Raw genomic sequence first — 23122 nt, 5'->3', positions numbered from 1 at the left:
AAATGATTTGGACATTGGCAAAGCCTCCACTGTGAGGTTATAAATTATTAACAACACTTCAATTGTTCTAAAAAAAGAAAAATTAACATTTTATAGATTTTAGAATTAGTGTGGCGTACAAAACATTGGTAAAGTCCCCAAAGATCAATCAAACTACTGTTTGAAATAGCTTTTAAACATGAGACTTCAATGCAACACCAAACTATCAAATTTTTTTCTGGTTCAATCATCAATTAATCACCCTGAAATGTCATAGACAAGGTGGAAATGTCAAACCCAATAAATTATCAAAGTTGTACCAGTCAGTATCAACTATGTTTACACTGTATCATCACTGTCTATGAAAACATCCTGCTATAGTTTAAAATAATAACAGCGTTGAACTGTTTTTAAGATAAACTAAACAGTGATAACATTAAGACCATGAGCAATAACATCTTGATGCCAAAACAGCTCTGAGCGGTCAAGGAACGGATGCCACTAGACGTCTGAAGGTGTGCTGTAGGATCAAGGCCCAAGATGGAAGTGGGCAGATCCCCGAATTCCTGTAATTATCATGGTGAGACCTTGGTTGGACCAGGTGCAGTGAGGCTTGGTCACCCATAACTCTTGATTCCAGTGCAATTCCCCCTCCGGACAGCAAATCCACAGCTCACCCCCCCATGTACGAGATGAATCCAATCAACTTTAGGCATGACGGGAAGTTTGCTCTGTGCAGATTGCACAATGAACACGGAAGCTGAATCGAGCCTACGACGTACGCGAGTTGACACGATTGCACAATAATAAAACATCATAAGTGGCGTCATCCATTCACAAAACCAAAACGTGATGAAACATGAATACAGCCCTGGCAGCATTCATGAGTCTCGAGAGAAACCCAAACAGTTTTTGTTCATTTCATACTGCATTACTATTGGTTAATTAGTTGACATAGGTTGAAGTAGCAGTAGTCACGTCAGAACTTTATTGCAGGCTGTCTTTGGTACCGACACCATAACAACAGCCATCCTTGAACTTTTTTTTTTTTTTTTTTATCTTGGAGTGTCAAAGGTTATAGTGTTGTTACTGATTTATGTATGTACTCATTTCTGAGAAACGCTCAGGATGCAGAACATGAGCAACAAGTGAACACCTAAAACCAGATGGTGCCGACGTAGCTTGTGGGAATGTTCTTCCTGGGGGGGGAAATACCAGTGACGTCACACATGACAGTGTCCCAACGTCCTGAATTGTGACTGTTAAACCACAAGCACATCCTGAAACCCTTGGACACACATACTACTACAGCCCTGGTGGGAAATGCTGTTGCTTTTCTAATGCCTGTATTCTATTGTTAGATTTTATGGTATAATTCCCTGGAGAGTGAAAGTTGTTGTTTTTATAGAAGGCATTAATGATGCTGGGAACATCTGCACTTTTTATTGGCAGATAAAGTTAAAGAAGAATAAGATCCAATATCTCCAAAAATATATATATTTTTTTAATCATTTAACAAAAGCAGCAGAACAACAGAGCTACTCCACAGCTCTACTTCACTTAATCTATACCACTTTTATGTATATTCTATTACTTTCAGACAGACAATAAAATCAGCAGTTTTCACTGTTTTATCACTCTTGCTGTTAAAAACAAAATGACTGCAAAATGACGTGGACTTTTTAATCGGGAAAAAGTAGTTTGTTTAAATCTGTAAAAGGAAATTAGAAGTCAGGTTTCTTTAATGATTAACTATGCAAGGCCAATACTTTTTGTCTTTTCCTTTTATCTGGGCAGACAAGCTTTGTGGAAATGTTGGTTTATGTAGGTACAAGGTCATAATCACATAGCAGCCGTTTCTTGGAAGTGAAACTCACAACAACAATGGTATCATTTATTGCGCAAAGAAGGACGTCTAAAGTTTGTTGAAGAATGCGGCCACACAGATTTGTTTTAGAATCTGCTTGTACAAGTTAAGACATCGGTCGGACTTTCTCTTCAAACAAAGACATGTTGCTGTTATGCGACACTCTACAAACATCACGGCTATAGGAAGGCACGGCTATAAAAATAGCAGTCAAAAGGAAGAGCCAACAGTGAGGGGCTCTGTAGTGTCATGTGTCGCACATTTTTCCTTCACGCATCTTAAGGCCAAAGGCAACAACAGGAAACAAGCAACAATGAGCTTCCACACCCGACACACAAAAGGTCCACTTCACTTGAGCAATGCCTCTCCTGCCAAAGAAATTGACACTTTTTTTTTTTTTTTTTTTTTATATTATCTGGAAGGAACCCATTCACTTGGTTAAATATATAACTGATTAATACTTTGGAATATTTATATCCCCAAAACAACCACATCATCTTATATAGTGATCATTTTCCGACACTTGCGATTGTTTGACTTGACTTTAACATTATACATCCAAAACACCTGTCCTTGTTTTAGTGGAGGAAAGCCCAAAATATATATGGACAGTGATTAACAAGATCGGGGAAACAAACTTTGTCTTGTCATTTCATTCATCCTGTAGATTAGATTGACGTTATGGAGCCGGTGTTTCGGTGGGTTTTGAACTGCTCTGTCAAGGTTGTGTGAGAATGGCTGATGTGTCGAATGTGTTTCCAAAGCTGACAAATGCCTTTGGAACTGGTCGGACTGTTCCAGTGGGAGTGTTTTAGTACTGACGGCAGCATCAGGTTAAATCTTTCGGGCTGACCGTCTCTCCGTCACCATGTGTCAATCTGCTCTCGTGTCAGCCGAGTCTCCTAATCGATTTATGCCCCGTGTACTCCGGGACGACAACAACAACAACAACAACAACAACAACAACAACAACACACCTCCCCATCCACATCTCACACGTTAATCTAGTCCCCTCCCCTCCGTGGAGTACCTGTTCAGGTGGATCCTGTCAGAGTCAGCGGGAGCGACTAGAGGCACAGGAGATGAAGAGTAAACACAAACACAAACATGAGCGCGTTTCGTTAGAAGTCTCGTGCAGTGATACGGCTAATCTCACCCGGCTAACTAAAGGTTCATGCTCTAGCTACGTCCGGGCGATGCTCCACTCAATATACAGCGACAGGGAAGGGCTGTATATTTCATTCAGCAACATTTTAAACTAGTCCCCTTGTACTTTTTTTTTTTTTAACCAAACACAGCAACCACATGAGAGGAGGAGGGAGAGAGAGACGGAGAGCGGGGCTACCGGGGCTAACAGCTGCTAACAGGAGCTAACGGGACGAGGCAACATCAAAAGAGGCGAGAAAAGGCAGCAGGATAGGCGGAGGGAGTCACTCGACTAGGGGGGAGAAACTCACCCACTGGACCCTCTCTGTGTTTGCTTGAGCGCCTTCCTTTCTCCAGTCTGCTATTCCCACTACCCTTCTTATTCGACGCCATCTTCGCCCACTCTGTTGACGCGCCGCCTTTCACATCTCCCTACATACCTACCTGGGGACGTCCAAGTCCCGCCTCGCCCTACTAAATACAGCCAATCAGCGAGCGCGTTGACATCTTGTAGCCAATCAGGACGTCCGTCCTGATCCCCATTGCGTAGAACTGAAGAAAGAAACTTTAGAATGAAGATAATGAACAAAATTAAAGCTGAAAGAAGCGGAACGTATCCGCGCTACTTGCGGGACTCCGACTGAGAATGTCACCTGAATAGTGGGTAGATTAATCAAATGAAGCCTCTAGCTGAAAGTATGACGAATCTGTAGTGGTTCAAATGTGTTCAATAGGGGTTTGTAAATAAGTTGAAGGGTTTTCCCATCCACTTCAATCTTAACAATATTTAAGTTTAGATATTTAAAAATGTTTCATAGATACAAAGACATTTAAAGTGGTTTTAAAAATTCAATTGGTGAAGGCTTTAAAGAGGTATAGGCTGAAGAATAAAGAAAAAAATCTCTATCCGTTTACATGGGAATATTTTTTTTTAGGAAAAGTTAACATAAAAGTTAATATATATATATATATATATATATATATTTGAGATTATCATTACATTTTGATGCTTTCTGATCAGGAAGGTCTTGCTGTATACACTGGACAGATTTCAGACTAACCCCTTGGGAGGATTGTGTTTCATGCATAACGCAAAATGGCAGACTTCCCGTTGGGTTTAGAGTATTGGTGTCAGTGACATTTTGGAGCAGCTTGTCACTGCATATTTCTACCAAATGTCTTGGACATAGGTGAAACGTGTTAAACGTATCTATTGTATTAGATGTAGGGAGCGCTATGGAGCCACTTGCTCAATGACCATAACATTTAAAATGGTTCGCAACTTCTGAGATATGTGCTCAGACCCTAATAATTAAGAAAGAAAAAAATTCCACACAGTTGTATTTATTCAGCTGACACAGAAACAACTGATAGCAAATATAATTTTATACAAGGAATCCATGACTCAGTTTAAATAAAAGAGAATATAATCAGTGTATAAAGTAACTCAAAAGAAGCTGAAAATCGTTTTACCGCAATATTTACATTGAACTGAACACATTTTTAGTCACGGCTTGGAGCATTTAATGACATCTGGAAAACACTAAGGGGAGTAAAACAACTTTTAAATGTATGAAAATGCACAAAAATAATACAACTGAATATATAAAAAAAATCTTCCAGGAATGAAAGAGCTGCTTCTTTAACTTGTCAGAACTTACACAAGCCTTATGTTTGTTTGTTGTTGTTTTTTTAATTCTGGCAACAACAAGCGGGTTTCGTGTTGAGATTGTTTTGTCAACAGCAGTTTAAATCTTTTAACAGTTGGATCTTGGTTATGTAAAATGTTTACAGATGCAACACAAATGTAAATGTTCAAATGACATCAAAATTCAGATAGCGCTGTCAAAAAAAAAAAAGTCTTTCCCCTTTTACATCTCCACTTTCCTTCATGGTTTCTCCAGTTGGATGTCTTCCTCGTTACAGTTGCGCACATCCTGATAGTGCCCCTGCGCAGGAGTGCATTCGATCTGATCATATGTTGTACAGCAGTCATCCAGATTCAGCCCCTGGTGCAGAACAATACGAAGGGTGGAAAACAAAGTCAGGACAAAACCAATGAAGCACATTTCATTTTCATAGTGATTCATGCCACAGGGCAATCTATTCATTCATAGTTCAAAGTTCCACTTTCACACGTCGCTGCAGTGTGTTTCTGTCATGTTCACCTGATATATATTTTCCTCTTCCTTCTTTGATTTAATCTTCTCCAGTTCATTCTGGTGCTTTGACTGTAAAAGGGAAACAGAAGTGACGAAACCAAACCCAGAGCCGTACCGTGTGGGAGTTACACAACGCACTCAATACAACGTGTTGACGTAAACGTTAAGTCCAAGCTTTGAGATATCCTGAGAATTACGCACCGCTTTAACATAATCACAACAGTTAATAGAGCGTTTTTGCAATAATGTGACTTGCTGACCTTGAACAGAAGTGTGGCAGAGGGCACCAGCACACACAGGAACAGCAGGATCCCTTCAGCTATCAGGATCTTGTTTTTGGTATTTTCTCTGAGGTTTATTGTCTTCTTCATGGGCTCTTTGTGTACAATGTAGCAAAGTTGGAAAAAGATTCAAAACAAAGGTACATTTAGACACATAGGCACGTCTCATTTTCAAAGCAATATTGAAAAGCAGCTTGAGAGCATGAAAAAGGAGCTGAAGGAAATAATCACTTGATAGATTTACCTGGAGATTTACTGCGAGACTGATTATGTTATTATGCAACTGCTCTATTTTTCTTTCAAAAATGGGGGGAAAAAAAGAAAAAACAAGCAGCAGTATTGTTGGGTGAGCGAGGTGGTGTTTGTGTGAACTGGTGTCGGTTGCCTCACACATAATCCCCCCCACCCCCCCAACTTACCCTGTTTTACATTTCCTCGTTTACCAAAAGTGATATACAAACTGGCATTTCTCTATCACTAATGAATAGAAAATGTCGCAGCTTGATTTAATGTCATCACTGTTTTCCGGGAAATAACTGGGCTAATGAGATTAATTATCTGCACCTTGTAGCGACGGTGCCAACCACACAGCTCTTGAACAGACTTGGGTTAACAGGATTTATGGCTTATGAGGTGTTTGCAGTGCTTAGAACATCGCTGACTCCATCACTGTATGTTGTGTAGAACAGATACTGTAGTACGCATGAAGGCACTTTCAATGGCATGCGTTCATTTCCTGCTGACTAAAGTCAGCCATATTTTCAACTCGCCTCATGGATAAGTTTGATTAAATTGTTGCTTGTCGTCTACCGTCATTGTTTTTAACCGTTAAAATCATGTACTTCTGTATTTGTTGTTGCTACTTTGCTGATTTATGTTCCTGCTCGAAAGTCACGTTAACACTCTAGACAGTGCTGCTCAATTTCGTTGAAATCCAACAACAGTTGGAAAGTGTTGTGTGTCATTACAATGGGAGGAAAAAAAGAAAAGAACATTTTAAATCTTCGACTGAAAGCCCCAAAACTAAATCTAAACCTTGTCGCAGCCAACCGCTATCGTAGGGAATTGTTGCTACAATGTCAATGGTTAATTTTTCCAAAATTCAACATCATACAAATATTCTATACGCCATTCCTTTTAGGCTTCGCATTATAAGTCATGCAAACACAAAATAGGTTTTGAATATGCTGTAGAGCCAGTCATTTTTCTGACTTTTTCAACTATAATTATGACAATTAGGATTATTATAAATGCTTGGACTTGTTCATGAGTGTAGAAATAACCCCCCCGACAATATTTCTAACCCATTTCTAAATATAGCTCGAGTTGTTCCTTTCTGCCACTATTTGTGTTTGAGACAGAAATGAGGCATTCAATAAATCGCCCCGTTATGTCCTTCCTGTTACATCAGGTGTTCTGCCGATGTTCAAATCGCACGTGAAATAATAATCAGTCCAACAGCATTACCTGAAATGTGATTGTTTTTTTTAACTTAATTTAAACAGTAAATTCATTGTGAAATTCAGGATGTATACCGTATGAAGTCGATCAAACAAAGAAAGAGCAATGGCCTCAGTTTTAGGTTGTGATCCCAGACAGACACACACACACTTACCGAAGACTTGCAGGTAGGTGCCATGTGTGTGAACGAGGGTGCGGTTCAGCCAACACCGGTACAGGCCTGTGTCATTAAGCTCCACCGACTTGATGGTTAGAGTGCCGCACCGTGAGCGGGAAGATTGAACGTGCATTATGGTAACAAAGTGGGATTCATTCAAAAAGGAGACGTTGACGGTCCGGTTGGCAGCGTTAACGTGTTTCTCCCACGTGACGTGGTCATCCGCACCTTTGTAGCAGCACTCCAGGGTCGCTGGTTGAGAGCGGACCACCCTCAGGAAGGGTCTATCCGCCTCTAAAATCACCTCTTTCTGAACAACGGCCACTGTGGAGGAAACGCGGTTACAACAGCGTTTGTCACATCGCTGCACCGTGAGGCAGTATAACCTCTGCTTACATCTTCCATGTTTTCAAGGGAAGTAATGATTAATAAGTTGTTGGGGAGGAACAGGTAGAGGACGTCTTATATAAATCAATAACAATGAGGTATTTTTTCATCGTCACGCAACGATCTGGAGAGCTTGGCTTGTAGGCCTTAGCTTGTAAATGGTCTTAATCCTCGTGGGAGATGTAAAGGATATTTAGATACAGGAGAAAAAAAAAAAAAAGCTTTTCCACTGTAAGAAAATGATCTGTAAATTATGAACTTCCAGTACAGATCACCTCCTGATAAACTGTGGACAATCTGCATGAAATAGTGAATGTACAAATACATAACTGTACAAGTTGTTGATATTTGCAGTGTTGATTGCCAGCACATCATTTAATTGATCCGCACAAACAAAAATGACATACAAATTGTACTATGGGAATAGGTTTTGTGAGGAAATATATAGAGCAGTATTTTCTACTTTATTAAATTATTGGCGAGCCATTATGGTGTTGACTTGATCAGATTTTAATGTATTATGCTATTTTATTATTGGCCATTATATTATTTGACGCAACATGACTTAAATAAAGGTGAAAATGAATACTTGCCAATACAATTACAAATAAACCCCAAAATGTGGCCATGTTACAATAAAGTATTTATTTGGATTGCATTAGTTTTATTGTATTGTTTGTGTCTATTATCCATTATCTGTTACCATCCAAAGTTGGATTGGACATGGAAACATTTTAACTGTACCTTATGTAAAGACAATTTGAACTGCCACTTTTGCACATGACTGTATAAGAAATAAAAATGTTGGTATACATTTTGAACACGGCTGCAAACCTAACATGGAGACGAGAGCACAGCCATCTGTCTGACAGGAAATATGGTTCATCGGGCAGCAGGGACGAGTTAAACGTCAACTGAAGTGACATAAATATAACACATCAACCTAAAGCCATGGAAAGCCATGATTTCTGTTCAAACCCGACAGATATTTACAGTTACCGTTACATGAGAACAGATCACACATGCGAATGTTCCACCTCAATTGGATTTCTTCTTACATTAGAATTATTTAACATATAAACTCTGACTCACCTGCCAAACTGCAGAGAACAGAAAGAATGACTTTCAACATGTTTTTTTTTTCCTCCACTTGAACTCAGTTAAATAAAAAAAAAAGACAGAAGAATCTAAGAATTGTGTACTTGGATGATCCAGCCTGACTTTGTGCAGAAACACACCAGTGTCGTGTTTTTCTCTCAGGATTTATGCTTCAGCGATCGTCCCCATTTGCATAGTAAGTACTCCATCTGAAGCTCCAAAACAACACAGCAGGACCAAGTGTATAAAGGGTAATACGTTGAATCTTAATGTACGTTTTCTTCATGATTAATGTATTCCAGAAACGTCTTTGTATGTAAATTTGATATTTGCAAAGGGATAAAAGAAAAAAAAAATGAGGCATCAACACAATAAGTCATAATTTACAACAGAAATCAGTTTCAACCCAAAGCCAGTTATTAAACTGAATTAATTTCAGACACATACATACATATATACACACACATACATACACACGTGTACACACACACATCTAAAATCTAGCCAAGCCTGCAGTGCAATGGCTTGTTAAGGTAATCCCTGGTTAAAAAAAAAAAAGCTGAATACTCTATCATAATACAAATACAAAAGGACAAAATTGTTTTATTATTCCCCAAGTTTATTAAAAAAAAAAGAAAAGAATAAAAAAAAACCAGACCGTACCACAATTTTCCTCAGGTACACATCATTAAAGAGCCTCTTGCACAATAAAAGTCAAAACCCAAATACTCAGTATAATTCTTGCATATTCATTGTTTATAGATAGACAAGGGGGTAAATGGCAGCACGATAAAGAGCAATGTCTTCTCCACTTCAGGGCATTGGCTGGCGAGCCGTTTCCGGTGGGGGGTGGGGGTTAAACACCCTTTTAATTCATTGAACGGAAATGAACACTAAAAGAGGTCAAGTTACACCACAATTACAAAACTAGTCCGCGGCCATGAAATCAGCCGATGTCTCCCAGCTGTCGCTGGTCATGAGGTCGGTGGCTCTCGTTTATTCACGAGGGCCTCGGTGGAAAACAGCCCAGTGATTGTGTCTGAATTATGAGCCCTTAATGAAGAAAAAAAACGACTAAAATTGTCACAAGGCACCACACTATAAATACATTTTCTTTACAGCTTGCATATAAGAATAACATGAGGAGGAGAGCGAGGGAGAAGTGCCTGTCGTAGTCGTTCAGCCGGTGAAGCGTGAAGGCGTCGCCGGTTGGAACCGGATTTCGCCCCAAGTTTTACAGTTAAAAACCTGACTGGAGGAACAGTATTTATTCTATCCCACAGGGGGTGCGTAGTAGCCTCTCCGCAGAGCAGACTGCCGGTCGAAGCGATCTGCCGCGGTCCGAAGAATTTCATATCTTACTTTAAAATGAAACGAGAACAAAAAAAACAAAACAGGTCTTGCGTCGACGAGTTGCAGACAGGTCCAGTCTCTCTCGCCGTTACCGCAAATGCGTAGCACATAATTACAACTTCTTTGAGAAAATAACAACAAAAAAACCTCTCCGACCCGTTTAAGTAAATCAAATAAAATACACAACTTGTGATAAAAGTGTGCGGTAGGAAAAGAAATACAAATAAAAAGGTGGTTATGCAAACAAAAGAGTGCGTGCGATCAAGAGCTGTACGTAGCTAACAAGCGTAATAAACACAGAGAGGAAGTAAACTGTCTCTACATTGTTGTTTTTTTTTCCTTCAGGCTAACAATTCTATACAATTTCTAAGAGGAAGACCTTGTGAGGGGGGGATGTGGCAGTGACGATAAAACAAACGTGGCAATTTATGACACAAGTGACTACACTGAGGAGGTACAGTAGGCACAAAGGTAGCATTTGTTGCCGTGGCAACGGCGGCATGAAAGCATATCAGGAAGTGAGGGTGATTAAAAAGTGAGGGGTGGAATGGGGCTGCTGCCGTTTTCCTTCCTTCAAATCTTCTGCGTTTCCTTTGTATATATTGCTTTGTTGTGGCGTCCTTTATTTTGTGCGGCGGCGGCGTCGCCTCTCGCGTGTTTAATTTAGTACCCGAGTGGCGGACGGTGCTCGGTAGTACAGTACAGAACATCTTGTGGCAGTCGCACTGGCTTTGACCTTTTTTTTGTTCAGTGGCCCAAATAGTTTCAAATTAAACAACCTGCTCGATGGTTTGGCCGGTGACGTGCGTGTGAAGTCGTAAACTTGTCGTCGCTCTCGAACATTCTTCATCCTAACATCCACCTGTACATCATTAAAGCTTTGAGAGAATCAGAACGTGCATCGCTTTTAAGATCCCTCCACTCCCGCTTCGGCGTTTTTGTGACGAGACGCCAGAAATGAGGCATGTCATTAAGAAAACCGCAGCTTTTTTTTTTTTACGTCTTTGGTCCTGTGTGCACTGCCACAGTCTTGTCACTACTAATATAATACTTATAATTACAATCAACTGCTTAGTAAAACAAACAAAATAGAAAGAAAAAAAAAATGAAGCTCAAGTTTGATACAAAGGGAAGAATAGATGCTTCTCTATACTAATAACACATTTTCTAATGCCATATAAACAGTTTATTACCTCAGCTAAAGCCTGTGTTTTGGACCATAGGTTGATACTTGTGAGCACGTCTGTTGTCCTGCACTCTGTGTGTGTGTGTGTGTGTGTGTGTGTGTGTGTGTGTGTGTGTGTGTGTGTGTGTGTGTTTTCTCATGTCCGCATTTGACTTCTTTACAGTGAAAACTCATAATCTCATGTTTTCTGCAGTCCAGTTCAAACAACTCAAACCAAAGCACCAACACCCTCCAAGTCCATTTTTATACACCTACATTTCTCCTCTTTACCCTCTACCATCACCTATGAAACAAAATCCAGCTTTTCCTTTATCTTGTCTGACTCTCTCTCTCTCTCACACACACACACACACACACCTCTTGTCTTTTCAGCCCAGCTTTGTTGAAGTTTCCTTCAGATGACGACCTCACCTCACCGACAGGACTCGGAAGAATAAATAAAAGCGATACATACAAACAAGTCTCTAATATCAACAGCATGATTAACTATTGTGCCACTATGTATAAATGTTTTTTTTTTTTTTATGCGACCTACTTACAGTAACACACACACACACACACACACACACACACACACACACACACACACACACACACACACACACACACACACACACACACACACACACACACACACACACACACACACACACACACACACACACACACACACACACACACACACACACACACACACACGCACCTTGGATAAAAACTTTGTAACACACATACACACACTTCCTTGCATGCGTCTTTTTCAATAATCCAGGTCGGCCAACATGACCCTCAAAGACCGGCCCCCGAATTACGACTTCCACCATAAATTTTGCATTAGAACGGTTTCGGATCAGAAGAAAGTGCATCTCTGTTGTACTTTGGCAAAGACTAAAATATAAAACTCTGTCATCATAAGCAGTAGTATTGCAATACATCTTCTAATGCTACATCTGCCCTTTAAGACATTTTCTTTACAATACATGTTTCTTGGCATTAGTTCTTCTCCAGAGGTCTTTGGTGTGCGTATGTGTGTTACAGCAGGTTGAAATCACCCCATTTTCTAAGGCAGCATCTCTCTCACAGCAAAAGTATTGCTTTCGTGTCATTTGGCAAAAACAAAAAAAAAAACTAACATCCCCCCCCCCCCAGACCTCCCACTCATAAGTAGGATGTCTTGTTTTTCGTCGTATATCTTTCTACCAAGCATGCACGCAAACACACGCATACACACACACACACATGCACACAACCTCCCATACATCGCCGGCGAACCACCGCAACTCGCAACAAAGCCTCCGACGGGCGGAACGCTTCCTGCTCGGGCCGCACGGGGACACACAAACAAGTAGCGCAAGCGAGAGTTCCGGGAATGACGCGCGACGGGTCCGCCGTCTCCAGGTGAGCCTCGGAAAGTCACTCGGGCCAAAGCAGCGCCAGCAAAACCCTGGAAGCAGAAAAAGCTGAAGTGAGATAACAACATGCAAAGTTATTAAAAGTGATGAATGATTGGGAAGGGCAAGGCCCCCCCTCGGGATAGAGCTATATGCTGGTCTGCCTTTATCACATATTTCCTGCTACTTCGGATTTGAAGGTCTGTTTAAGAGGACTGTCCCCCGACTTGACAGGAACGCGAATGGAGGCGAGAGCTGATGAAAATGCTGATAACGTCACCGGGTCACCTTCAACTATTACTGCTAAACGAGAGCGTGAAAGCTTCTCAACCACAGAGGGAAGATTTACCGTCACTTTCTGAACGAGATTCTTTCAGGATGAAGATGAGCCTCTAGATTTCATCGATGACAATCTTAAGTTGTTTGGGGGGGGGGGGGGGGGCTGTGCATCTCCCAAGGGGTTGTTTGTTTGGTGGGGATATTTAATTAACAGCCATGACACTGTCCACTGAAAATGCCATCCAAGTTTGGAAACTGCTCCCTCTGCTTCGACACTCGCACTGTTTCATATGGGGCCTTTAAAAGCACACATGATATCTACAATTTCAGGACTATAAGCCGCAACTTTTTTCACATGCTTTGAACCTCGCGGCTTAAACAATAACGCGGCTAATATATGGATTTTTTTTTTTTACGGGTTAATGAGCTTCATGCCCCACATATATAGGTGGTGCTTTCAGGTGCATCACATAACCGACCTTTCTTTTTAAATTTGGTGGGTGCCGCTTATATTCAGGCGTGCTCAATAGTCTAGGAATTATGGTATTTCAAATTATGATGATTTATTAACTATAAACTAAGCTAATCCCTTTGGAAGAATTACATTTTCTGCATTTACTCATCCTATTGCCAGGAAGCGGAGGGGCGGCAACATTAAGCCCCCCCCCCCCCGCTCAGGCTCTTGTGTCATTTTATCTTTCATTATGCTACTTAGATAACCACACAAATCTTAATATGTACTAAGTTCACAAATTCAGAAGCTAAACAAGTTGTACTTTTTTTTCATGAATAATCTAATAACCACTTTATTTCAAAAGATTTTAACAAAAAAAATGTTAAAAAAAAAAAAAAATAGTTCATCTGATGATTATTACACTTTTGTCATCCCTTGGCTTGGTTGAGTTCCTCACCTGACCACCAGCAGGTGGCGTGATGGAGTCTTACTGGAAGTTGCCCCCCTCCAGAGAGAACTTGGAGAGAGATTCCTGCAGCCGGTGGTGCTCTTCTTCTATAGTCTGCAGCACAAAATCAATATTACCTTAGAAACAGACACACACACACACGCACGCACGCACGCACGCACGCACGCACGCACGCGACTCCTTTAACATCCTCTCTTCGTCTCCCTAGCTACTTCGCTGACACATACCATTGCAAGCGTTGGACATAATAGCCATTTTTAGAGAAGTCCAATTTCAGCAGGCAATTTTGACCGAGGCAATAACAGCAGTGGTTAAATGGTTTTCTATTCTCTGGTTTCAGTTTTGTGCTATTTGGCCCCCATTTATCCGCAGCTCGCCTTCCTTAACTTATCCTCTCTGAAACCCTCGATGTTCAGCCGTGCGTCTATTTTCGGCCGACTCGCGTCTTTTGTTGGGTTTGCGTGTCGATCTGCCCCGTCGAACCACCTCCTCACAGCTGCTCGCGCTCCCTCCTCAATCTTCTCATCCGTCTTCGCTCTTTGCTCACCTGAAGTCTCTTTATTTGTTCCTCCAGGCTGTGAAGCCTCCTGCACACTTCCTCCATCCTCTCCTGGGACAACACCAGTGGCGCGCTGATGCTCTTCTCTTCGTCTGCCTTCGTCTCCGCGCCTTCTTTTTCACAAGTGTTGGTATTTGCCTCCTCGGCCCCTCTGTCTGCGGTCTGACTCTCCTCTGTGGAGGCAGAGACTTCATTTAGAGGCGCTGGCATTTCAGAGTTGTGCCAAATTCAGGTCAAGATAAGTCATGAACACACACACTCGCTAAAAAAAAAAAAAAAACAGCAACAACAAAAAAACGAGAGAGCAAGCACACACAGGATTCAAAGGTCTATCTCAAAAGATAAATACATCGGAAAAATGATATTTGCCCAGAATAATAAAAAAAATAAAAATACTGGAACTTTAATTGGATTTGTGATCAGCAAGGTAATAAGAGTGACCCCAAAACAAAAGGCTGGTTCAGTGAATCTTCCATAAATTATTTTGTTTGCGAGTATAAACAATAAAAACAATTAAAATCCTCCTTTTGTTATTTTTTCTTTTCTCAATTACTTTATTCATTGGCTAAATCATTGTCCATAAACAATCACAAAGTGCTCCTTGTGATAATACCAGTGTGGTTCGGTGCAGAATATGGAGAGAAAACAGTGTTGTTACCTGTTGACTGACAACCATCCACATCTTGACTGAGCCCGTCTGATTGCTCCTCCTCGTTTTCTTCATCGTGCGAGTATTCCGACACACTGATGCTGCTCACCAGCACCCTTTTCAGGAACATGACTGACAGACACGCGTTCAAAGGCTTTGTTAAAGTCAACAGGCAAGAAAAGACAATAGCAAAGCACCCCCACCCCCCCAAAAAAGGAATCATGATAATTGCATGGAATTAATATCAATCATATTCACCTTCTTCTAAAGCGTTGCTGGCCACTTTCTCCTGATCGCTGTTGGAGTGGCCAATCAAGTCGAAGCCTTTGTCTGACAGGAAATCAATCAGCCTATGTCTGGGGTCTGTTGACTTTTCACTCGTCAAGCTGTCTTTATCTCGATCTACAGACAGAGAGGAGGCGTAACTTTGGCGATCGCCTTCAGAAATGAGTAATAAAGACAAACTTCCACTATTTATTTAGTATGCACTAGATAAGAAAAAAACAGGGCGGTCTCACCTCTGCTGCTTTTCAAGCCTCCATTCTCCGTCGGGCTGGAAGGGACATTCAACCTAAAGGAGAGAAGAGGACAAAAGCAATGAGACGGGTGGCCCGTGGCGGGCGACGGGTTTATCTTGCCCGTCCGGCATCGAACACAAGAGACGTGTGAGCTGACGGCGCGTACGTGGGACTGAACGGCGCTCCTCCACCACCGAGCGGCAGCGTCAGCCTCATGGGCGCCCCGCTCTTCTTCAGGTCGTCCACCGTCGACTTGATTATATCAGTCCAACTAAAAAGCACAAGCTCAGTGTTTCATCTCGCCCATTGATTTAACTGGGAGGAGTAAAGGTTGCCCGTCTGTCCCTCGATACACTCACGTTTTCATTTCTGCAACCGACTGAGCCACGAGCTCGTAGATCTGAGCGCCGCTGTCCCAGGTAAAGATCACGTAGAAAGCCTTTCGATCTGACGGGAGAAGGCGAAAACGCAGGAACTGGGACACTGAGCGGCATTGATCTCGCAGCGGAAGTGTATGAGGCGACTGTACCCGAGGCGCGCGGCTCACCTGTGGCCACCTCGCGGAGGAAGACCGAGTCCAGCTTGATAATGGGGCTCAGCATCTGCTTGCCCTCCTGCCCCACGATGTTGCTCTTGCTTTGGCATTTCAGCACCATCTTGTCGTCCTGCCTCTGCAGGAGCACCAGCAGGTCTCCGAGCAGCACGCACTGCACATCTGAAGAACGGGGAACGAGGCAGGTATTGACATTCATTCTGTCACTGGAGTGCGACTTCTATTCGCATTTTCTGATCCGTCGTCTATCCTGCCCCCGGCTTTTGAGCCGATTCCAGTCGGTCACGGTGCGAACGCGGGCAGTCTCACTCGACACACGTACAGAAGTACAAACAAGCACTAAATGGTGGATAAAAAGTACACATAAAACATGGGGAAATTGAGGAATTACAAATATACCTTTGTATTGCATTTGTTTCTTGCTCTTGCTACCGACGTGTGGTGTACAAGTTGTGCATTCGCGACTGTTTCGATTAAAAGTGAATGTTTTGTTGCATTGCGTTAATGCTGAGGTAACTGAAATGAAGTGTGATGAAGGAAGACAACAATGGGCCACAGTCAAAACAGCTGCAGTACAGCTGTGTTTCCTATTATGTCAAAACATGAAGTATTAATTCAAAAGAGGAAATGAGAGGAAAAAAAGGCAAATTCTGCCCCAAAATAAAACCGTTATATATCTCTTTTTTTCTTCTTCTTTGTTTTGCATTTTGGCATTAATCTTTCCCAATACATATGACTTATATATGAATGACTGGACATTTTCTTTTTTCATGTCATATTTCTAAACAACAGCCTATTCGAATGTAACTATGATACATATAAGCACATATTTACCGATAGCCTTCTCCTTGGTGACTTTCCAGATCAGTGGGCCTTCAAAAAGCATCTTCTTTTGGGTTAAGTCAATATTCTGGTGGAGAGAAAATGATGAGAAAATGTAAACAAAACAACATTGCACAACAGTGACCAGAACAGCCGAAGGGGGGGGGCCTTACCTTATATTCAGTGTATAGCTCATTACTGGGTTTCAGCCCTGATGTGTCCAATCTACGCTGGTAGTCCTTCAGAGTCTGTAGCAGAGTGAAGGAGAGATTTGGAGGTCAGATTGTCCCTCCAGCTGACAGCAGAAGCAGTCCGAGAGGCCGCGGCCTTCAGAAAGTCTTAAAAAGTGAATCCACTCGAACGGCCCGATTACGACGTAGCAGTTCCTGAGTGGCGGGTTGTGCGTTTCTCACCAACAGGTTCTCCATCACTTTGACCTCCTCGTTGACGTGGTTGAGGATCTTTCTGCAGCACTCTGCACTAAAGTGGATCCTATCCTTCTCCACAAGGTCCTCTGTGGATGGGCAGAACGGACGAGAGTTGCGGAAAATACAGCTTTCACGGCGGCGCCAAAACAAAAGCCATAAATCACGAGTGTACGCTGAGCCCTGTCTAGGACACAAAGTAATCAGCAGTTCCAATGGTTTTTGTTGTGCTTAAAGTGGGCGTTTTTATTGGGATTGCTTTTTTTGGTAGGGGGGGGTACATATTTGAAAGCATTAGCATAAACGTATTCAGCTTCTTTTTTTTTTCCACCTAAGTGTACCATTTATTATTTGCCTGTCATAATAAAAACAAGCTCATGAATCAGCCTGAACAAAAAAAAAAAATCGAACACCTGACACAGACTACTTATAAAAATGTGATTACTTCCCACTATTGTTTAATTTCTTAATCTACATTTTGAGATTCTCTTCAGCGGCTCAAAGACGATATACACCCATGAAACCACAGAAACTCATCCGCAGTCGGAGATGCTGCTGGTTGTTTGTGCTGCGGGTTTGCAGCACTTTAACATCTGTTATTGTGTCAAAATATGATGCATTTTCGCCTCCTCGTTTATCCACATTGACAGTTTACCCACATAGTAGACAAAAAAAAACATTTATCACCATATAAAGCTTAAATTCTTGTCCATTATGTGCAGCATAATTTAACATTTTAATAGGATAATTAAGGGAAAATATCAGGGGGGATATGAAAAAAATCTCATAAATGTGTTTATGAATATGGCAAAAATGCTTGGGAAACACAAACACACACACACCTGTGTTCTTTGCAATATTCTCCAGCAGCAGTGGATACTTGGTGAGCCTCTGCATCTCTATCGGGATGATGTCCTTGAGCTGCAGCCTGCGGCACTGGGGCTTGCTCTCCGCCTCCTGGGATTAATGCGCACACGGAGCCGGAATGAGACCACTTTATGGGAGTTCTCGCGTGGCCTCGCATCTGTGAGTTGCACCCATGTACGACGCTCATGCTAAATATTTAAGAATGTATTTTTCCGGGCGGCCTCCGTGTGCGTTACCAGTATGAAGGAGTTGAAGCGGGGCTCTCTCTTCTGCCTGCTCTTGATCTGGTCCAGGGCCCACGACTGGTGGCTGCAGAAGCGAGCCGTCAGCTTCTGGAACCACTCCCCCTCCGTCCCCTCGAACTGAAAGCACACACATACAAACAACTCGGGCACAAGCGCTGTGCTAAAAACCGTAAACGACTTCAAGAGACAGGCAAGTGGGGGGAGGCGAGCCTGATCCAATCATGCTGATGATATAGCAAACGTTTTATTTCTGTAAATAGGTTCTGGCACTTGTTAAACAAGCAAAATTCCATTTGGACACTCTTACGGCTAATTTGCGTTGAATTAAATTGCGAGCACAAACAGTGGGAGTGTTTCTGAACATAGTGCAGGTAATGGGAGAACAGAGAAACGCCGTATAATCTAATAATAAAGATGACAACTCACTCGGTTGAGCACTGTGGTGCTGATGGATTTGACCACGAAGTTATCTTCCATGCGCAGTTTCTTCAGGTTCTCGTAGAAGTTACCTGAGATTCCGAGGCACACACGAAGTACACCATTTATTTAAATACAGTTATGTCAAAGATGCATCCGTACAGAATTATAGAAAACAGGGAGAAGATTACAAAAAAAAAAAAGAAGCCATATACAGTTGATAGCAGATGCCATTTTTAGTGTTAAAAAAACAACAATGGGCCCTGGATGTTATGGTGCTTGTATTGTGGCATTTCAATTATTTCAACACTGTTCATATTTCGCACAGTGGTTTATTCACGCCTTAGGCTACTTCAAGGAAACATCTTGGTTGTAATCTTTGCATTTGGAAGAAGGAGCACAGTTTGAAAGGTCAATAGTCGAAATTCACTTTGCAATTTGTTATTTGGAAGCAAATCTATTAATATCTCCTGTGCAGCATTTGTTTGACAAGCACATACAACTTTTTATCCAATACTGCATTATTTTCACTTTAACAGGACGTGTCAAGGAGGGCATCGGGGGCAACTTGTGCCAATTCGAACACGATCACAAACTGTTGTGGCAATCCCAAATTTCAGCCGCTGAAATGCAAACACCAAGTTTACAAGCGAGTATTATTTTGCCTGTGCCCAACACTGAAATCCATACAAGCGTCCTAACTTGTCAGTGATAAGCAAGCCACTTTGCCGCAGCACTCACAGTGCATCTCAATGATCTCGTCCAGGTTGGGGAAGATGGCGGCCAGCTCGGTGGCCGTCAGGAGCTGCTCTCGCTCCAGAGGTCTGGAGAAGATCGTCTGGAGGACCGTGAGCTTCCTCACGTGGGCGTGTTCGGTAGCAAACAGCTCTAATGGGGGGGGGGGAGGGTAAACGAGAGCAATGAGCGACGTGCAGAGGTCCTTTAAGACTCGGGTCTCTCGTCTCCTCACCGTTGAGGACTTCCTGCCTCTTGGTCTCTCTCTTGCTGAGGCTGGAGAGCGCCTCGGGAGAGGCCAGCTCCCTCCAGTTGGGCGGGTCCTGCTCAAACTCCATGAGGCGCGGGTCCACCTCCTCCAGCTGCGGGGAGGGGCTGGTGGGGGAGTGGCCCGGGCCTTCAGGGAGAAAGATTGTTCCCTCGAGACTGAGGAACACACAAGAGTTGGAAGAAGCGTTAGACTGGATAGGTTCTACAACTTACAGATACGACCCACGTGGGCTATTGGTGATGCGAAAAGGAAACGACTGGCTGAGAAACTGCAGATTAAAAAAAAAAAAGCTGCTCGTCTCACTAATGACGATCGACATGCTTGTAACGTTTTTAAACTGTAACCGTTTAGCTCAGGGGTGTCCGAGCTCGGTCCTGGAGGGCCGGCATCCTGCAGGGTGTAGCTCTCTCCCAGTTGCAGCACACTTGATTACAATGAAATGGCCTTTTTTCCCCCCACAACCTTGGTGATGACATCATCATTAAGATTCAGGTCTGCTGAAGCAGGGAGAGAACTAAAACATGCAGAACACCGGCCTTCCAGGACCGAGTTTGGACACCCCTGGTTTATCTGAATCAGCTTTTAACCTAAAACTGTACAAGTTTTTGTATGAAGCTTCATTGTTTAAAAAAAAAAAAAAAAAAATTGCAACCCTTTCTTTGGGTTTGCGACATGAAAATAAATTGTTGAAAAAAAATATAACTTCCTGGCAAGACCACAAGCAAGTATTCTTGTTATCTGTTAACTTATTATTCCTGCACAATTTACAAAACACACCAAATGTATTTTCTATTTGGTTTTCAGTTCACTCAGGATCAGTACCGTTTTCCTCCTCAGAGTATTAACACAATACCTTTTTGTCAGGATTTACAAAGCGCTGAATGTTTACTGAATGGTCCATGGCCTAACTGAATAATTCTTCCCACAAAGAGTTGAGTGTCTGACACAACACTGAAACGGTTATTTACTCCCTGACAGCCACAGCTCAACTTAAAAAACCCCCCAAAAAAACCCAACAGCTCCATTAACTCGCATTATAGGACACAACATGTAATTAATACATGCCCAAGCCTTTCTAGTTTTTCTCAAGGAGCATTTTAATCTTAATATCATACACAGGCTTAACTTGTTACGTTTCCCCTAATTATTCAGTATCTGTAGACATTTTCTCTCCACCCTGCCCATCCCTGCTGTGTGCCTCTCCTGCCAGGAGGGGGTCTGGAGAGGGGCCGTGCCCGTCTTACGGATGGAGGTGCTGGGGGGTGAGCGGGGCAGGTGTTGTCGCGGTGGAGGGCGGCTGGAGGTCCACGTCACTACGGGAGCGGGACTGTTTGGCCCGGGAAGAGCCGCGGCGGCGAGACGAGTGCCGGTCCACACGGGCACTCTCACTGCGTCCCACTTTCCTACTGCAGGAGGGGTGAGGAGGAGGAGGGGGGGGGGGGGGGTGACAGGAGGAGGAGGGAGTTTTGGGAGGACAGGTGGCGAAAGGAAATCGCAGCAGGAAAAGGAAAGAAGGAAACAAATGTGTGGAAAGCGAAGATAACGGACGGGGAATATAAAGTGGGGAAGCCACAAGATGGTAAATGAGGCACAGAAAAAGGACGTAGGAGTCGGGAGGGAATCACCAGTGGCGAGGATAGAAATTACATCATGAGGGGTACATAAAGGGGATGAAGGATAAATTAAGTCAGAAGAAGATTTACTCAGAGAAAAAAAAAGATTTCAAAAGAACAAATCACATCAAAGTAGCGTAAGAAATGAGTGGAAAAGTAAATATGCATGGCCTGACATGCATATACTTGATGAAACCTAAGATTCCATCGACTTTAGACACGGCAGAGCTTGAATGTCCGTCAATAACAGTACATTAAGAAAGGAGCCATGCACTGCTTCTACATGGTAAACTGCATTATAGAGTTGACTTTAGCAAAACAACTGTTTTTGAACTGTGCTCCAGTTTCACACAACCAGCGAACAGATCAACTAAAAATAGTCGAGCTGACCTCAATCAAGCGGATTCTAAATTCCTTCAACAAGCAGGTTTAAAAATACTTAGCCATGTTTGCGTTACGTATCGGCTCAACATGAGGGCTGTCTGCTCTGTGTTTGTGTGATCAGTATAAGTGCCTGAAGCCTGTCCGTGACTCTGTCAAGGCGCTGACACCCACCTTGTCTTCCGTCTGTGGAAACACGGGACACCACATTGTTACACACTCGCCTTTGCACGACTATCAGAAGCAGTAACAACCAAAGCATGCACATGGACGCCCCACAACAGGAAGCAAAAGAACAAACCCTTGAACGAATGCTCAAACCACTGTCAGAGTAGCATGCCAAAAAAAACGACGACGCCAAAGCCCCTGGCACGACATGGAACCGCACAAACTGTGGAGACAAGCAGGACGAGAGACCCTGACCACGGCGCACACAGACACCTGGGAAAGCACATGGAGTGAGCAGCTAAGATAAACTGAAAACGCTACTTTATGACTTTACTTTTAACTATTGTCGTCCCAAGTTGCCGGATCCGTATTTAACGTTGCAATCTACAGCTTCGAATGGCTACAAAAGTTGGCGACAACAAACTGGTAACTGCAAACGCGTCAAGCTTCATCCATCGTCTACCTGAAACGATGCAACGGGAAAAAAAAAAACTGCGACGAAGCACAAAATGTGGCACACGTTAAAACCAGGACAGACGGGAGCGATGTTTAGGAAGAGAGAGCAAGTGCAGTCGTGAGGAAGGGGGCGAGGAGAAATGATTTGGGGACGGGTCAGAGGGTTGGTAGGAAAGTCGGGGGGGAGGGTCCGAGTTCACCTGGAGAGGGTCGGTCTCAAAACGGCAGGCTCTGTTAGCTAGCGAGCGAAGGGGAGGGCGGGGGCAACATGACAAAAGCTAGCACACAGCAGGGACAAGACTGCTGAGGGAGTTTTACCACGCTCCCACAGCTGGAGCAACTCAGGCACATCTAACACCCCCCCCCCCACCCGTTTTGCACTGCTCAGTGGTCTCCACACCCTCCATACTGCCTCATTACAATCCCATGAAGGCTCACTACACTGCAGTCAGAACCTCAGCCCTCAGCTGTTTTCTCTTGTTGACCACCTTCATCCTCCTCACCTGTCTTTCTCCACGGTCTCCTCTGTGGGGGTGTCACTGGGTGAGACGGGGTCCACAATGATCAACCCGCCAGCCATCCCAACGGGGGACACGTCGCCCCCGTCCGACAGAGTCGGGGGCTCGAGGCGATTGCTTGAGAGACCTGAAAAAAAATTGGGACGATACAATTCAGCGATGGTCTCTGCTGAACACCGATGCCTTTCCTCCCGTGATTCAATAGGAGCAGTGAAAGTTCCTAATGTTTCGGACTTATTCTACATTTGAACACCTGAA

The 23122-nt window shown here is 43.0% G+C and overlaps 3 protein-coding genes across 6 annotated transcripts in view; all 3 read right to left on the bottom strand.

Moving 5' to 3' along the window:
• Nucleotides 1-3385, bottom strand: part of lipeb (lipase, hormone-sensitive b) — a gene marked incomplete at its 5' end in the record, with an annotated part of 30352 nt that extends 26967 nt beyond the window's left edge. The window contains one exon of the mRNA XM_080501222.1: nucleotides 3304-3385. Coding sequence (XP_080357348.1) covers nucleotides 3304-3385 — 82 coding nt within the window. The remainder of the gene's footprint in view (nucleotides 1-3303) is intronic.
• A 1496-nt stretch (nucleotides 3386-4881) lies between these two features.
• On the bottom strand, nucleotides 4882-7458 carry cd79a (CD79a molecule, immunoglobulin-associated alpha; the record flags this gene model as incomplete). The annotated part of the gene is made up of 5 exons (XM_080500497.1): nucleotides 4882-5001; nucleotides 5161-5223; nucleotides 5415-5530; nucleotides 7051-7363; nucleotides 7450-7458. The coding sequence occupies 5 exons, from the start codon at nucleotides 7456-7458 to the stop codon at nucleotides 4882-4884; spliced, it is 621 nt and encodes a 206-aa protein (XP_080356623.1).
• A 1687-nt stretch (nucleotides 7459-9145) lies between these two features.
• arhgef1 (Rho guanine nucleotide exchange factor (GEF) 1) overlaps nucleotides 9146-23122 on the bottom strand; it is a 46353-nt gene continuing 32376 nt past the window's right edge. For 3 of the 4 annotated variants that reach the window (XM_080500820.1, XM_080500819.1, XM_080500822.1), the window contains 19 exons: nucleotides 22850-22991; nucleotides 20973-21134; nucleotides 19693-19883; nucleotides 19464-19610; nucleotides 18732-18814; nucleotides 18297-18422; nucleotides 18036-18150; nucleotides 17182-17282; nucleotides 16942-17016; nucleotides 16781-16856; nucleotides 15941-16108; nucleotides 15753-15840; nucleotides 15560-15664; nucleotides 15394-15446; nucleotides 15134-15277; nucleotides 14885-15007; nucleotides 14215-14399; nucleotides 13656-13760; nucleotides 9146-12518 (listed from right to left, as the gene is read on the bottom strand). In XM_080500820.1, coding sequence (XP_080356946.1) covers nucleotides 13686-13760; nucleotides 14215-14399; nucleotides 14885-15007; nucleotides 15134-15277; nucleotides 15394-15446; nucleotides 15560-15664; nucleotides 15753-15840; nucleotides 15941-16108; nucleotides 16781-16856; nucleotides 16942-17016; nucleotides 17182-17282; nucleotides 18036-18150; nucleotides 18297-18422; nucleotides 18732-18814; nucleotides 19464-19610; nucleotides 19693-19883; nucleotides 20973-21134; nucleotides 22850-22991 — 2159 coding nt within the window. In that variant the 3' untranslated portion in view covers nucleotides 9146-12518; nucleotides 13656-13685. The remainder of the gene's footprint in view (nucleotides 12519-13655; nucleotides 13761-14214; nucleotides 14400-14884; nucleotides 15008-15133; nucleotides 15278-15393; nucleotides 15447-15559; nucleotides 15665-15752; nucleotides 15841-15940; nucleotides 16109-16780; nucleotides 16857-16941; nucleotides 17017-17181; nucleotides 17283-18035; nucleotides 18151-18296; nucleotides 18423-18731; nucleotides 18815-19463; nucleotides 19611-19692; nucleotides 19884-20972; nucleotides 21135-22849; nucleotides 22992-23122) is intronic. The other variant, XM_080500821.1, reaches the window with a different exon arrangement.

This window comes from Blennius ocellaris, assembly GCF_963422515.1.
Source record: "Blennius ocellaris genome assembly, chromosome: 8".
Classification (NCBI taxonomy): domain Eukaryota; kingdom Metazoa; phylum Chordata; class Actinopteri; order Blenniiformes; family Blenniidae; genus Blennius; species Blennius ocellaris.
This window is presented reverse-complemented; position numbering and strand designations above follow the sequence as displayed.